Below are 16,190 nucleotides of genomic sequence, written 5' to 3' on the forward strand. Positions count from 1 at the left end.
AATACACACCACCCCACATCACATGAAGCAATGGCTGCATGATAAGACATGGTCTGAATACTGAAAAACTACAAAAGAAACACCTCATTGATGTACTTCCCGCCTCATGGAAACAACAACTCACCACTTTTCTTCAGTGGGTAGCACTGCTTCAAGTCCTCACAGGTCCTGGCCGGGTGCTTCCTGCTGCCGTCGGGACTTTTCATGCTGTCGATCTGGCTGCTGAGGGCCTTCAGAGTGGCCTGAACACCTGGATCTAGCTGCTGAGTGGCATTGCTGTTGGGCAGAGCCTCATCCTCATTGAACTCTGGAAGAGGGGGTCCAGCATCATAGTCATGCATGCCGCCAAATAGGTCATCCATGGCAGCTGTGGGGGGTCCGGGAGGCCCGGGAGGACCATTGGGACCAGGCTCTCCGGGAGGTCCCTGCAAACCAAAGAGTTATGGTAAATAGAGAGTAATTACAAGGTGTGAACAAATTAAGTGTTTTGACATTGTGTGCCAAATGTTAATGATGTTTGTGCTGACTTCCCAGGAAATGTCCATATCAGTTGTCCATGTAGGTGAAACGGTTTTGAAGTGGAAATGTACATGCCTCAGGTCCGATTTCGCCACTAATTCCACGGGTTCCAGGAGGTCCCATTGGTCCAGGTTGTCCGATGTACCCTTCTTTTCCTGGGGGTCCAACTGGTCCAGGGGGTCCCTATTATATCATACCATGATGAAGATCCATTATAATGAAATAAATACATTATGGTTGACAACATGGACCATAATTTAACAGTCTGATATGATACCTACTCTTTGACCGCTTGGTCCGATGATTCCTGATGCTCCCTGCTCTCCTGTTGTACCCTAAAAATAAAGGAGTAAATTATGAATACTGAGATTGATATCAACTTTAAAGGGTACACATACACTCATTGTTAAAAACATTAAGGACACCAGCTCTTTCCATGACATAGACTGACCAGGTGAATCCAGGTGAATGCTATTGTGCAACTCGATATTAGCAAGGTGTCCTTAATGTTTTGTACACTCAGTGTATATAAGTTCTACTCAATTAAAGATAAGTATTGATTTGACATACAGGTGGTCCAGGTAGACCCTGCAAACCGGTGAAACCTCTGTGTCCTTTCTGTCCTCTCTCTCCATGGACTCCGAGGTCACCCTTATCACCCCTTGGTCCTTGTGGTCCCTGTTGTTTAGAACGACACCATGCAATCACATTTTATGGGACGCCCAATGAAAAACGAGAAAGCTCATTTCTGTTTGTGGTTACGTGTCACCATACAAATATGCAATGGGCAGTTGTCACATGAGTCAAGCCTAATGCTTTAGTAGTCAAAACCACAGCGTGCTGTGTTTTCATTTCTGTGACTGCTCATTTCTATTTGGACATCGAATATGTTTGACCATAAAAAAACATTTATTGGTGGTTTAGGCATTAAAGTAAAATTAAATGATAACCATTGATCATGTATATGTGTATGATGGTCTTACCGTTAACCCTCTCTTTCCTGCTGAACCAGGTGGACCGTTTGGTCCTCTGGAACCCTGTGTATGAATAGGATACCAACATGAGTTAACTAGATATATATATTATTTTATGTTTATTTAACCTTTATTTAACGAGGCAAGTCAGTTAAGAACAAATTCTTATTTACAATGACAGCCTTATGCCTGTATATAAGGAACATGTACACATTGTCAGGACCCTTTTCTTTTTCCATCTTATCTAATCTTGGGATTCTCATGTGTTGACAAGGAAATTCCTTACATAAATGAAAAGGGCATATTACGTACAGCGTCTCCTCTCTTTCCAGAACCACCGGTGGCACCGACTGGACCTGGAGTTCCTGGTTGTCCTGGGGTCCCAACCAGACCCTCTGGACCATGGTCCCCTCTATCTCCCTGTTGAAATCATCGAAATCAGAACCTTTAAATGAACATTACCAAAAAAGGCATATGACATATATACACAAACACGAAACCATTCCCTCAGCCATCACATGCGGAAACGGTCAGAAAAGTTGGGGGAATGGGGCACAGTTAGTGTGACGTCGCTCTTCTTCAGCTCCAGCAGTTTGTAGCGTCTGATGTATATGCTACAAAAGGTTGTAAGACATTTGTCTTGCTGTTTCAACACGGTTGGTCAAGCACCATAAACAATACGAGACATTCTGGACACATTGTTGCACTTACCCTTTGACCAATGACTCCACCTTTGCCTGGCGGCCCATCAGATCCAGCAGGACCCTGGAGGAAAACAACGTATTGTGAATAAATACTATAACCTGTACGAAATATGTGAGGAATAATCAAAGAGGGGCTATGCGTTCTATGGAAAATAATGAACAACGTGGGAGGTGTGTTCCATGGCGCGCTGGCGGACTGGAACAACCTTCCACGGAGTTGCATTGTTTTGATTATCCCTTTTATACCATGGCTATAATTTAACATATTTGCCACTAGAAATATGTTCATTTGCATTTACAAATGTGAACATCCACTAAAGTAGCTAGCAAATGTACTATATATTTCTACAGTAGTTGCCTTGGTAACCAAACAAACAGACTTGCTAGTTTAGCTAACCAAACCATCAGTCCTTGCATGCTATTATGAAAATCGAATTCAACAATGCCAATAATGTTTTAAATTTGACTTTTGCTTTCAAAAGTAGCTCAAATAGAAAATGTAAGAATGAACTATAGCCATTGAATTCTACCGTGCAGATATACCGTGCGTTATAGAGAATTATAAACTGGGTGGTTCTAGCCCTGAAAGCTGATTGGCAGACAGCTATGGTAAATCAGACTGTATACCACGCGTATGACAAAACATTTATTTTTACTGCTCTAATTACGTTGGTAACCAGTTTATAAAAGCAATAACGCACCTCAGGCGTTTGTGGTATATGGCCTCGGGGGTTTGTGGTTGTCACGTTCCTGACCTATTTATGTTAGTTGTTATGTGTGTTAGTTGGTCAGGACGTGAGGTTGGGTGGGCATTCTATGTTTTCTGTTTCTGTGTTGGTTTTGGGTTGCCTGGTATGGCTCTTAATTAGAGGCAGGTGTTTGGCGTTCCTCTAATTAAGAGTCATATTTAGGTAGGCGTTGTCACAGTGTTCGTTGTGGGTGATTGTCTTCCGTGTTTGTGTTATGTTTGCACCATACGGAACTGTATACGGTTTGTTCGGTTTATGTAGTCTGTTTCCTATTCGTGCGTTCTTCGTGTCTATGTAAGTTCTCATGTTTAGGTCAGTCTACGTCGTTTGTTATTTTGTATCATTTCAAGTGTAGTTCGTGTTCGTTTTTCGTCTTGTTTAATAAATATGTGTTCAAGCTTCGCTGCGCCTTTGTTCAATCCCTGCTCCTCCTCTTCGGATGAAGAGGAGGAGGACAGCCGTTACAGTGGTATACTCCGCGTTGTGTCGTGCGAAAGAACAGCCCTTAGCCGTGGTATATTGGCCATATACCACACCCCCTTGTGCCTTATTGCTTAAATAATGCACGCTCTAGAATTCCCTTTTAGCCAATCAGAAACGAGTATTCGACAATGCCATGGTATAAACTCTCTTACTGCTAGCACCAAGAGGACAAATAGTGAAGTGAAAAGTTTTGGCGAAAAAAAAACGTAAGGGGAAACTTACATCGGGACCAGGATCACCACGAGGTCCGTTGGCACCGGGAGAACCGATTGGGCCAGTGGGGCCTTTGTCTCCCCCAGGTCCTGCAGTCCCCTGTTTTCCTGGAGGACCCTACAAACACCACAGGGACAATGGAATCATGAGGAGCACTGTGTAACATGCAATGTGGAAGCAGCTCAGATTGCGGACACATTAGTGGGATTCAAAAAAAATTGTAGAAATCAGAACATACTGCTGGTCCTGGAAGTCCCAGCATTCCACGCTCTCCCCTTTGACCAGGAAGACCCACAATGCCTCTCTGTCCTGTTGTTCCGGCTGGACCTGGAGGTCCATCAGGACCCTGTGGAAACAAATCCAGTTGATATTGTCTAGATATTGCTATGTAACAGGGTTATGGTCAATCCAATTCAACAAGACTCAAACTCCAAATTCAGTTATGTTCATGAATTGGATGATTCCTGATATTTTTGTTGAGTTTTGTTTTTCTTATTTCAATTCATATCCTGACTTAATGGACAAACAATTATACAGCAATGTGTTTCTGTACAAACAGTTCCTGAGCTGTACTTTTATGTTCTAAACCGGCAAGAACACATCCGATCCAACTTATCAAGGACTTGGTGATGTGCAGCCCTTGGGATTCTCCCAGGAACGGAATGAGAAACATTGTTATTCAGCAAAACGTAATAGTTTACCGTGGGTCCATCTTCCCCAGAGTCTCCTTTGTCTCCTGAGCCCCCGGCTGGTCCTGGGGGGCCTCTTTCTCCTTGTCTTCCAGGGGATCCATTCTCTCCACGAAGGCCAGGAGGACCCTCTTTCCCAGGGGAACCAAGGGGTCCGGCCTCTCCATCTGGACCCTGTTACAAAGAGAATGTTGTTTTGTTACTGTTGTTGTTATTCTTTATCTCTGAGAATAATATGAAGTGTGTAAGTAACGGGTGATCAGTGGTTATAATTTTTGTATTCAATAGTGATTGGCATATTGAAATGATAGCTGGTGGCTACTTCCAAATTGATACATTAACCAATAGAACCAATAGTGGTTTGATGACTACTTACAGTTGAGCCTGGTGGTCCAACCCTGCCTGCAGATCCAGGGAAACCAGTGGGGCCCTAAGAGTAAAAAGATGAGAAGATCCACATGGTTACTATTCATTCATTACATGGTTATATACTATCTGTACCACATGTGTCAATACCTGGGCACAATTCTGTCACAGTCCCAAGAGGCTTTGGTCATAATTCATAACATGAACTTACAGGTGCACCCTGGGTTCCTCTTCCACCCTTCAGTCCAGCCACACCGACAATACCCTACGGAGAGATGAAGATTGCTGAATGAGATAGTTCCTCCTGTTTAGTCTGTTGTCTGATAATGTAGCACAAGATAATGTAGCTTGTTAACTCACAGGAGGTCCATGGGATCCAGCCAAGCCCTGAGGCCCTGGAGAACCAGCATCACCCTTCTGACCAGGCTCTCCAGGCTCCCCCTTGACTCCTGGTTGACCATCGGGTCCCTGTATAAGAACAATAACACAACAAGCATGAGAGCTGGAAACAGCCCAAATTCACTACTTATCTTACTAGAAAGCACAAAAGGGGGTCTAAGAATATGAGATTATGAAAAGCATTATAGAAATTGTACAAATTATTATTATAGTTATTACAACATGATACACTGATATGATATGCAGTACAGATGTAGGATCTTAATTTGAGCCACTTTCTACAGCAGGAAAATAATTCTGCAGCAAGAGGAAATGTGAATAATTATGTGTATTATAATTCATGGACATTTCTGTAGGGGTTGATACAATTTTCACAAGGGAAAATGTATCGCAGGAAGGTTCTCCTGCAACAGGGGGATCAAATTAATATCCTACATCTGTATGACATGAATTGTTATGATCACTATGACTCAAAGAAAATCTGTTTGTCGTCTCATAGGCATGGGTTACAGAAAATAATGACTTACGGGTGGTCCACCAAACCCAACAGGACCAATAGGACCAGGTTCACCACGGGGTCCCTGGTGGAACAGAATATAAATCTAGCATTACAATGCCATAATACCTGATATGATCATTTCAAGGTAAATGTGTCATTGTATACTTTAATACTCAATGTCCAGTTGTCCACTCACAGGCATAGCTCTTGATCCATGAGGCCCGGGAGGACCTTTAGGTCCAGCTTCTCCCTGCAATTACAACAAGCTTTAGTTCTACCGTAACAACAAAAGATGAACTAACTAATAATTTTAGCTTTGGCAAACTATGTCTTTACTTTTTCACCGCTAGGTCCATTGGGTCCGGGTGGGCCGAGAGGACCAGGAAGACCCTGAGGTGAGAAAACATATTTTTAGGGGAAATACGTTCATACAATTTTTGACTTGAACAGACAATTGTTTCTCTGACAGAATATGCAGCAACATGTTTCCAAGCTGACTCTTACTGTAACACTCCCCTGTAAATACCTAGGAATAAGGTAAGGAGTAAGGAACACCTAGGATAGGATAAAGTAATCCTTCTAACCCCGCCCCCTTAAAAGAGTTAGATGCACTATTATAAAGTGGTTGTTCCACTGGATATCATAAGGTGAATGCACCAATTTGTAAGTCGCTCTGGATAAGAGCGTCTGCTAAATGACTTAAATGTAAATGTAATGTAAAACAACTCATCCCTTATAAAAAAGTGTCCTTTTTTTTTACAACCCTTAAGGTCAGAACTTTTCCTGTTCTGACACAATCACTGCATGCCAGCAGGGCTTGCCAACTGTATGAATAAGCTTGGTGAGAACCTGGGGCAAGCACTTTTCAAATGAGACAAATCTGCTTTCTGTCTTCACATGATCAAGACACAAAACTATTTGTCTTAGGCCAAAATTAGAAATTACAAAATGTGCGTTAGTGTTACATTGAAGTGAAAGAAGTCACGTGTAAATTTGACTCACTCTTGCGCCATCATTTCCAGGTGTACCTTCTGATCCCTTCTCTCCACCAGACCCCTAAATGATGGAGAATGTCACATGTGAAAATCTGACAGTTAATATTATTTATTGTGTTATCATATATATACACAATTGTTTACTTCAGTCCCCATTAGCTACTTGTTATTTCAACAATAGCTACTTCTTGGGCTCCACACAAAAGAAACGGTAGAAAACAATCTTACAAATACAGCAGACGGAAACAAAGACACAGATAAATATACATAATCTCCCATGGATATGATAGGATGAGAAGCTGATGATGTAGTGTGTGAATACTTACTCTGTCACCTTTAGGCCCAGGAGAACCAGATATCCCTCTCTCGCCAGGCATCCCCTGAAGACCAGGAGGGCCTAGGTCACCAAGACTACCAGTGGGACCAGGACTACCCTTTGGAGAGAAAAAAGCAATGGGTTCATATTCCTATCCAATACACATAACCCTCCATAGTGGCTCCATATTACTATATCTCTATACATGGACAACAAATACCTTTGGTCCATCGGGTCCTGGTGCTCCGGGGATTCCCTTGGCTCCAGCCAAACCGTGAGGTCCGAGTTCTCCTCTCTCCCCTGGGATTCCACGCTCTCCCTGTTAGACACAAAATGTCTGTCAGTCATGCTGTGTCTACTGCAATACTACATTGTATATATGTGCAATATATTCCATATATATTGATATTAGTAAAATGATCAATGTACCCTTGGTCCAATCTGGCCAACAGCACCTCCTTCTCCAGGGATACCCTAAACAAGAGAAAGAAATTAATACTCCATCGTCATGATGTCACAAATGAGTATTGCATCCCAAGAAATAGAGGATCTACAGTATTTATCTCATTAGATATAAACTTCAGCTAATTCAAACAGTGCAAGTGTTCATGAAACTCACCAGATCACCTGGTTTTCCTGACTCTCCAGGAGGGCCTGGGGGTCCAGGTAATCCCTAATACACAAAAGCATATACACTTTAGATGACGACAACCGTGCCCAGTTGATTCAATCATCCCTTATGAGTTACAATCTTTGTTGCCACTTTCAGTGAGCAACTGCTGCTAGGGAACATCATCCATGCATCTATGACAAAATCCAGAATGACCTACCTGGAAACCATTCACTCCAGGTGGTCCCTGTTCTCCTCTTTCACCTGCAACGCCCTTCAGACAAAGAGAGAATCAACATTTGTTGAACATGAAGAGTATGTTATGAGAGAGTATACTTTACAAATCAGATGTGCAGTGGCGTTACATAATATTGACTGCTAGGAAAATGCTGTACCAAAATGTCAGTACGAGATATGAGTCATAACGACAATCAGAGACAAACAGTTGACTTACCGGAGGGCCAGCGGGACCGGCAGGGCCAACTTCCCCATCTTTCCCAGGGGGACCCTAGAAAGGAAGTCATCATTAGTAAACGTCCTCATGAACACAATTTTCCCCATAAACATGTATGAGGGCAGAGGTAATTTAGTGCTCATTGACATCCGTACTCACTCTTTGTCCTGCCACTCCCAGAGATCCTTGTTCACCTGTCTTCCCTGGGTCTCCCTATGATTTGAAAAGACAAGAAGTCATTCAAGTAATCATGAGGAGAAAGGAGAAATTTGAAAGCAAGACATGTTGAGAAGGTTAGAACTTCTAAAGTTCCTTACGTTAAAGCCCTTTGGTCCAGGTGTTCCCATGGTTCCTGCAGGACCTCTGGTTCCAATCGAACCTGCTGGTCCTGGGCGGCCATCTTCTCCTGCTGGACCCTTCAGACAGAGGGCACGAAAACAACTCTTACCTCTGGCCTTTCATTCAGTGCTATGACTACTGATACCAATGGTCAAACTCGAAAATAGGTATTCTCCGGTCATTGATCACCTGACAAATAGCCTGTTGGTCTAAACCTTGTTTGTGTATCACTGAAAGCATTAATTTAAGAACACTTGTTGGAGAGGTGACAATCACTGAGTGCATTACCTTTTTCTCTACAGTTGTTATTTTTTGTTCAGCTCTGACCTAAATTGGATGTGTGTAGACACTCTTTTGTCAACCTTACCAGTGGTCCTGGTTTGCCCTCTGCTCCCTGGACTCCTGGAGTGCCAGTCAGACCCTGCAAAACAGACAAAATGATGAGCTTCAGAAACAAAGACAACAATCTTGGAAAGCTATTCATGATATTTTCACATTACCCGTGCGCCTGGGAGGCCAGGTTCACCAGTGCGCCCGGGATCCCCTCCGGAACCTTTAGGCCCAGATATGCCAGAAGGTCCACGATCTCCTTGAGCACCCTTCAGGAGAAACATATTAGTGAATTAGGTTCGGGCTGGGGCTCCTGTCCTAAGAATCCAGTCTAACGACCACCAATGTAGCTGTAATAGAGCTCTGTCTGTACCTTAGGTCCAGGTAATCCATCAGCACCAGGGAAACCTCTGTTACCAGGAGACCCCTGCAATACAAATGCCCATCCATATATGAAATGAAGACACATACAATATACCAAGATTACATCTATGACACAATATACTTTCTGCACAGGGTTGAGGATATCAATGTCAGCTAAATCAATTGGATTATGAACTGGGATAAATCTGAGATGGACGACTGAAATCCATCGTGAGAAGTCCTAAGTTATAGTCACTGACCTAAATCCTAATCATCTAGAAGTGATCAGTAATAGGGGCCAACGGTAGACTCACCCTCTCACCAACAGGACCGAGTGGTCCTAGTGAGCCAGAGTCACCCCGAGTTCCTCTCTTTCCCTCCTCCCCCTGCGGCCCGATTACTCCTTGGGAACCAGGGGGACCCTATGAATCAAAACAAACTATATTTAACATTTGTTTAACCATCTCAATACACTTTGCTCCATTTATGACAGTGTCTGAATTTCATTCAATGGGAAATAATGAGCATTTAGACATCCAAGTATTGTACAATATAACAAGTACTGTACATAATAGCATAAATATTGTACATATTCTCTGTGAATGGTCACATATTATTTAGGCTTACAGGTTCTCCTTTGGGTCCGGCCTCTCCTTTGTACCCAGCTATACCAACATCTCCCTGAAGAAAAATGAGAGCCATAAATATACTGTATCACTATAGTAACATTTTATTCTGCACCTGAGATAATGAATAATGTATCATAAAATGAAAATCAGCATTACCATCTTGTCAATCAGTCAAACAATTGTTCTGCAGTAATGGTACATTAGTTAGGTGATCTGGGCCATATTATCTGTGCTTTGGTAAAGTCATGCATGCATGTCATAACATTGACAGTGTATGTATACATCTACAGTGGGGCAAAAAAGTATTTAGTGTGCCACCAATTGTGCAAGTTCTCCCACTTAAAAAGATGAGAGAGGCCTGTAATTTTCATCATAGGTACACTTCAACTATGACAGACAAAATGAGAAAAAAAATCCAGAAAACCACATTGTAGGATTTTTAATGAATTTATTTGCAAATTATGGTTGAAAATAAGTATTTGGTCATCTACAAACAAGCAAGATTTCTGGCTCTCACAGACCTGTAACTTCTTCTTTAAGAGGCTCCTCTGTCCTCCACTCGTTACCTGTATTAATGGCACCTGTTTGAACTTGTTATCAGTATAAAAGACACCTGTCCACAACCTCAAACAGTCACACTCCAAACTCCACTATGGCCAAGACCAAAGAGCTGTCAAAGGACACCAGAAACAAAATTGTAGACCTGCACCAGGCTGGGAAGACTGAATCTGCAATAGGTAAGCAGCTTGGTTTGATGAAATCAACTGTGGGAGCAATTATTAGGAAATGGAAGACATACAAGACCACTGATAATCTCCCTCGATCTGGGGCTCCACGCAAGATCTCACCCCGTGGGGTCAAAATGATCACAAGAACGGTGAGCAAAAATCCCAGAACCACACGGGGGGACCTAGTGAATGACCTGCAGAGAGCTGGGACCAAAGTAACAAAGCCTACCATCAGTAACACACTACGCCGCCAGGGACTCAAATCCTGCAGTGCCAGACGTGTCCCCCTGCTTAAGCCAGTACATGTCCAGGCCCGTCTGAAGTTTGCTAGAGAGCATTTGGATGATCCAGAAGAAGATTTGGAGAATGTCATATTTTCAGATGAAACCAAAATATAACTTTTTGGTAAAAACTCAACTCGTCGTGTTTGGAGGACAAAGAATGCTGAGTTGCATCCAAAGAACACCATACCTACTGTGAAGCAGTTGGGGGTGGAAACATCATGCTTTGGGGCTGTTTTCTGCAATGGGACCAGGACGACTGATCCGTGTAAAGGAAAGAATGAATCGTGAGATTTTGAGTGAAAACCTCCTTCCATCAGCAAGGGCATTGAAGATGAAACGTGGCTGGGTCTTTCAGCATGACAATGATCCCAAACATACTGCCTGGGCAACGAAGGAGTGGCTTCGTAAGAAGCATTTCAAGGTCCTGGAGTGACCTAGCCAGTCTCCAGATCTCAACCCCATAGAAAATCTTTGGAGTTGAAAGTCTGTGTTGCCCAGCAACAGCCCCAAAACATCACTGCTCTAGAGGAGATCTGCATGGAGGAATGGGCCAAAATGCCAGCAACAGTGTGTGAAAACCTTGTGAAGACTTACAGAAAAGGTTTGACCTCTGTCGTTGCCAACAAAGGGTATATAACAAAGTATTGAGATAAACTTTTGTTATTGACCAAATACTTATTTTCCACCCTAATTTGCAAATAAATGAATTCAAAATCCTACAATGTGATTTTCTGGATTTTTTTCTCTCATTTTGTCTGTCATAGTTGAAGTGTACCTATGATAAAAATTACAGGCCTCTCTCATCTATTTAAGAGGGAGAACTTGCACAATTGGTGGCTGACTAAATGCTTTTTTGCCCCACTGTATATGGTACATGAATGAATGGACCTCCCATGAGTAGAAAATTACTTCTATACAAAGTAAACGGACGCCACATTACCAGTTGACCTTTGATCCCAGGCTGTCCAGTGCTTCCCTGAGGTCCGGGTGGACCATGGGGGCCGAGGTGACCCCCGGGACCCTGCACACCCATAGTACCCTACAAAACAACAGGAATATCTCTCAATAGACATCAATCTTGATCGTATGAATCTATCTATGCTATGTGATAATACAATTATGTTGATGATACAATTATGTTAAATTAGGGGTACTAGATTCATGATAATATACGTACCACTGGACCCTTAGTACCTGGGCCCCCGTCTGTTCCTGAAGGACCCTAAATATAGCAAATATATCATATTAAAAGTACAGCACAATGATGTTTAACAAAGAGAGTAGGTGTTATAAATAAGACCCTTACTTGTTGGCCAGTTGATCCTGCCCTGCCTTGGTGTCCTGTCTCGCCCCTCTGTCCTTGTTGCCCCTCGGGCCCCCGCACTCCTGTGGCACCAGGTTGGCCCTGGAGAATAGAAACAGAAATCCTCATTAGTTCATTTTATGTACATAGAGTAGTCCTACATTACCTTATTAGTTAGCTATATACTGCATGTTATTAGGTTGCATTTACAACATTTTGCATACACTGCTACATATACAGCCTCGGAAGTTACTATTTAAATCACATTGATTTGAACATGTATTGAATACTTAATGTTCTACTTGATAGTCTACAGTACTTGCCTTCATTCCTGGAATTCCTGGATAACCTGGGGGACCATTGATACCTAATGGACCCTGCAAGTATAATACCAGAAAATTGAATTAATGAATAGCTCAAATGCTGTATTATATTAGTAGCAACTGCAGGCCAACTTACCATCGGACCAGATTTACCAATGTTCCCAGGAGGACCTTTCATTCCCTACAATCCAAAAAATAAAATAATTATTGGATTCACACAGAATACAGTCTACAATTACAATTCTTGTAAAGACATGCATCGGAAATGTGTATCGTGTGCACTTGTCAAATACATAATATATATTTGAAAAAATAATTGAGGACTTGTAATGGTGTGAGTGGATGTAACAATATCTTGTTATTTGGAGTCATTACATTTATACTCTTGTATATAAAAATGAGCAATACAATTGAGAATGATATTAACCTTAAGATCTAAGTAACATAATAAAAAAAATGTCCATCAAAATCCGACAGTTTAAGCTAGAGATACTTTTTGCATGGGCTGCGTCTCAAGGATCCACCGCATCCACCCATGTCAGCCTTCTGCATCTGCTTTGGAAGGTGGTCGAGCTAAAGTGGTGTTTGTCAGACCATGAGACATCCCGAAAATCGGTCTTCTCACTAAAACGTCTGTGGCGTCCCAACAGACCACTCTATAGATGAGACTCTCACAAACACGATGGTGTTCTTCATTTTGCTCTACGACCCCACAAGCCCCACGGGACTCGTCTAAAGTCGGTAATGCTGATGTGCCAGCTTCTGTCTGTAGCGTCTGAACCGTTTGGGCTATGAACTGAAATGAGCCCACTGTCGAAAGAGGAAACTCTCACGAACAAGATGGTGTTAACCCCCCAACTTTAAGTGTTCTCATTCTTACCGGCACTCCATTTGCGCCTAAGCGACCTCTCTCCCCAAGCATGCCTCTAGGGCCCTAAAAGGAGCATTTAATCATGATTACTTTTAGTGTGGCAGAGCAATAAACATATGAATGTATTGACAAAATTACCATTAAGCAATAAACATATAAATGTAAGGAAAAAGGAAAAGTTGAAAATAGGTGTTAATTGGCAGAGTTGATACACTAGGACTAGTCCTGCAAATAACAAAAGATGCTACAAACAGTCCCATGTTATTATTATACTTTTATTTATATGGGGGATCAACTGAGACCAATGTCTCATTTGCAGTAGAGCCCTGTTTTCAATACAAAGAAAAAAAACACACATACTGTGCATTCTGAAAGTATTCAGACCACTTTACTTTTCCCACTGTTTTTACGTTACAGCCTTATTCTAAAATTGATGACATTTTTTTCTCTCATCAATCTACACCCAGTTCCCCATAATGACAAAGCAAAAACAGGTTTTTGTTTCTACAACTTGACCAGGCCATGAGGTCGAAGGAATTGTTCATAGAGCTCCGAGACAGGCTTGTCTCGAGGCACAGATCTGGGGAAGGGTACCAAAAAATGTCTCCAGCATTGAAGGTCCCCAAGAACACAGTGGCCTCCATCATTCATAAATGGAAGAAGTTTGGAACCACCAAGACTCTTGCTAGAGCTGGCCGCCCGGCCAAACTGAGCAGTCGGGGGAGAAGAGCCTTGGTCAGTGAGGTGACCAAGAACCCAATGTTTGCTCTGAAAGAGCTCCAGAGTTCCTCTGTGGCGATGGGAGAACCTTCCAGGACAACCTTCTCTGCAGCACTCCACCAATCAGGCCTTTATGGTAGAGTGGCCAGACAGAAGCCACTCCTCAGTAATAGGCACATGACAGCCCGGTTGGAGTTTGCCAAAAGGCACCTAAAGGCTCTCAGACCCCGAGAAACAAGATTATCTGGTCTGATGAAACCATGATTGAACTCTTTGGTCTGAATGCCAAGCGTCACGTCTGGAGGAAACCTGGCACCATCCCTACGGTGAAGCATGATGGTGGCAGCATCATGCTGTGGGGATGTTTTTCAGCGGCAGGGACCATTCAGGATAGAGGGAAAGATGAATGGAGCAAAGTACAGAGAGATCCTTGGTGAAAACCTGCCCCAGAGCGCTCAGGACCTCAGACTGGGGCGAAGGTTCACCTTCCAACAGGACAACGATCCTAAGCACACAGTCAAGACAATGCAGGAGTGGATTCGGGACAAGTCTCTGAATGTCCTTGAGTGGCCCAGCCAGAGCCTGGACTTAAATCCGATCGAACATCTCTGGAGAGACCTGAAAATAGTTGTGCAGCAACGCTCCCCATCCAACCTGACAGAGCATGAGAGGATCTGCAGAGAAGAATGGGAGAAACTCCCCAAATACAGGCGTGCCAAGCTTGTAGCGCCATACTCAAGAAGACTTGAGCCTGTAATCGCTGCCAAAGGTGCTTCAACAAAGTACTGAGTAAAGGGTCGGAATACTTACGTAAATGTATTATTCCATTTGTTCATTTTTAATACATTTGCATAAGTAAAAAAAAACAACTGTTTTTGCTTTGTCATTATGCGGTATTGTGTGTAGATTGATGAGGGAAAAAATCTATTGAATCCATTTTAGAATAAAATAAAAATTGTAATAATTCATGAATTTAAGCATACCTAAGTTAGTTAAGCACATTGCACTGTTTATTTTAGACAGCTGAAAGAAATCTATCCAAAGGTTATGTACAGTACAGGCATGGCTCCTCATCATGGGCTGCATCCATATAGTGCCTTCCAATGCTTGTCTCCTTTCATTCTTCTTCACTACACTATGAAGAATCTAGACTGGTCAAAGCTAACACTAGGTAGGCATCCACCATTTTGCTTTAACCTATCTTATCTTTTGTGAACTGTGCAGACGGAGAGGAGTCTTCCAAAGAACCAATAGATCCTTATCAATAAAACATCACAATAAGGTTCAGTGCGTTTTGTCAGTGACTGCATAAGTTGCTAGTACACAATACTGTACATTTGAAATATTTTCCACTTACCATAGGGCCAGGTGTGCCAATCGGACCAGTGGGACCTAATGCACCCTAAGAGATCAATTACAAAAACATTGCATTCATTAATACATGCTTTTCAAAACTTTACAGTATGCATATACGTAATATCTACTGAACAAAAATATAAACACAACATGTAAAGTGTTGGTCCCATGTTTCATGAGCTAAAATAAAAGATCCCTGAAATTGTCCATACGCACAAAAAGCTTATTTCTCTCAGATTTTTGTATATTATAGACTCATCTATATACTATCTATATGATTATCACTGTCATATCATGACAGGAAATGACTATGATGTCAATATGAATCATAAAAACATAGTGAGTGAGTTATAGATATAACATCATATAGATGCTGTACCTTAGATCCTACAGTTCCAGTTTCACCTCTTAGACCCATTGGACCTGCGTGACCCTGAAACAACAAAGTGTTATTTCTCCATTAGTGGACAATAATGGCGTGACACATGAGTTCACAGTGAGGTTCTTTGAATGTTTGTTTGGGGGGGGGGGGGGTCATACTTACTCTATGGCCTTTCAATCCAGGAGGCCCAGGTGTCCCTGGAAATCCTCGAGCTCCCTGAAATACATGGTATTTTAGTACAGTTTCAATACAGTATTCCAGTCATTTTAGTCATCATTTCAAGTTGAACACTTCCATTGATATATAACTTACCGCTGATCCAGGGAATCCCATCTCTCCCGAATTTCCTGATTTTCCTCCTTCTCCCTAGGATGACATCATAATAAATAAGTAACATGGCCATTACCACTAGCCCACTAAAACCATGTCTTTGATATGCAGGGGGGCGTCAGTACTCCGGCTGAACAGAGATGAGTGTTTACTCACGTCTTCACCCGGCTTTCCCGGTGGCCCTTCAGGTCCCCTTTGTCCAGGTGTACCCTACAACAGAAGAGAATTATAAGACCTTGTATAAAGGGGTTATACATGCTTA

The 16,190-nt window shown here is 42.4% G+C and overlaps 1 protein-coding gene across 1 annotated transcript in view; it reads right to left on the minus strand.

Annotated features, from left to right (window-relative positions):
* Positions 1 to 16,190, minus strand: part of col5a2a (collagen, type V, alpha 2a) — a 71,128-nt gene that overhangs the window by 3,651 nt on the left and 51,287 nt on the right. The window contains exons 10-50 of the mRNA XM_055870366.1: positions 16,085 to 16,138; positions 15,911 to 15,964; positions 15,761 to 15,814; positions 15,596 to 15,649; positions 15,218 to 15,262; positions 13,150 to 13,203; positions 12,406 to 12,450; positions 12,270 to 12,323; positions 11,950 to 12,048; positions 11,821 to 11,865; positions 11,584 to 11,682; positions 9,630 to 9,683; positions 9,317 to 9,424; positions 9,013 to 9,066; positions 8,810 to 8,908; positions 8,677 to 8,730; positions 8,288 to 8,386; positions 8,130 to 8,183; positions 7,971 to 8,024; positions 7,737 to 7,790; positions 7,526 to 7,579; positions 7,336 to 7,380; positions 7,127 to 7,225; positions 6,917 to 7,024; positions 6,598 to 6,651; positions 5,932 to 5,985; positions 5,792 to 5,845; positions 5,624 to 5,677; positions 5,058 to 5,165; positions 4,909 to 4,962; positions 4,708 to 4,761; positions 4,344 to 4,505; positions 3,881 to 3,988; positions 3,652 to 3,759; positions 2,205 to 2,258; positions 1,806 to 1,913; positions 1,503 to 1,556; positions 1,090 to 1,197; positions 801 to 854; positions 595 to 702; positions 125 to 425 (exon numbers count right to left, since the gene is read on the minus strand). Of these exons, the coding sequence (XP_055726341.1) occupies positions 125 to 425; positions 595 to 702; positions 801 to 854; positions 1,090 to 1,197; positions 1,503 to 1,556; positions 1,806 to 1,913; positions 2,205 to 2,258; positions 3,652 to 3,759; positions 3,881 to 3,988; positions 4,344 to 4,505; positions 4,708 to 4,761; positions 4,909 to 4,962; positions 5,058 to 5,165; positions 5,624 to 5,677; positions 5,792 to 5,845; positions 5,932 to 5,985; positions 6,598 to 6,651; positions 6,917 to 7,024; positions 7,127 to 7,225; positions 7,336 to 7,380; positions 7,526 to 7,579; positions 7,737 to 7,790; positions 7,971 to 8,024; positions 8,130 to 8,183; positions 8,288 to 8,386; positions 8,677 to 8,730; positions 8,810 to 8,908; positions 9,013 to 9,066; positions 9,317 to 9,424; positions 9,630 to 9,683; positions 11,584 to 11,682; positions 11,821 to 11,865; positions 11,950 to 12,048; positions 12,270 to 12,323; positions 12,406 to 12,450; positions 13,150 to 13,203; positions 15,218 to 15,262; positions 15,596 to 15,649; positions 15,761 to 15,814; positions 15,911 to 15,964; positions 16,085 to 16,138 (3,190 nt within the window). The remainder of the gene's footprint in view (positions 1 to 124; positions 426 to 594; positions 703 to 800; positions 855 to 1,089; positions 1,198 to 1,502; positions 1,557 to 1,805; positions 1,914 to 2,204; positions 2,259 to 3,651; positions 3,760 to 3,880; positions 3,989 to 4,343; positions 4,506 to 4,707; positions 4,762 to 4,908; positions 4,963 to 5,057; positions 5,166 to 5,623; positions 5,678 to 5,791; positions 5,846 to 5,931; positions 5,986 to 6,597; positions 6,652 to 6,916; positions 7,025 to 7,126; positions 7,226 to 7,335; positions 7,381 to 7,525; positions 7,580 to 7,736; positions 7,791 to 7,970; positions 8,025 to 8,129; positions 8,184 to 8,287; positions 8,387 to 8,676; positions 8,731 to 8,809; positions 8,909 to 9,012; positions 9,067 to 9,316; positions 9,425 to 9,629; positions 9,684 to 11,583; positions 11,683 to 11,820; positions 11,866 to 11,949; positions 12,049 to 12,269; positions 12,324 to 12,405; positions 12,451 to 13,149; positions 13,204 to 15,217; positions 15,263 to 15,595; positions 15,650 to 15,760; positions 15,815 to 15,910; positions 15,965 to 16,084; positions 16,139 to 16,190) is intronic.

This window comes from Salvelinus fontinalis, chromosome 19, assembly GCF_029448725.1.
Source record: "Salvelinus fontinalis isolate EN_2023a chromosome 19, ASM2944872v1, whole genome shotgun sequence".
NCBI classification, from domain to species: domain Eukaryota; kingdom Metazoa; phylum Chordata; class Actinopteri; order Salmoniformes; family Salmonidae; genus Salvelinus; species Salvelinus fontinalis.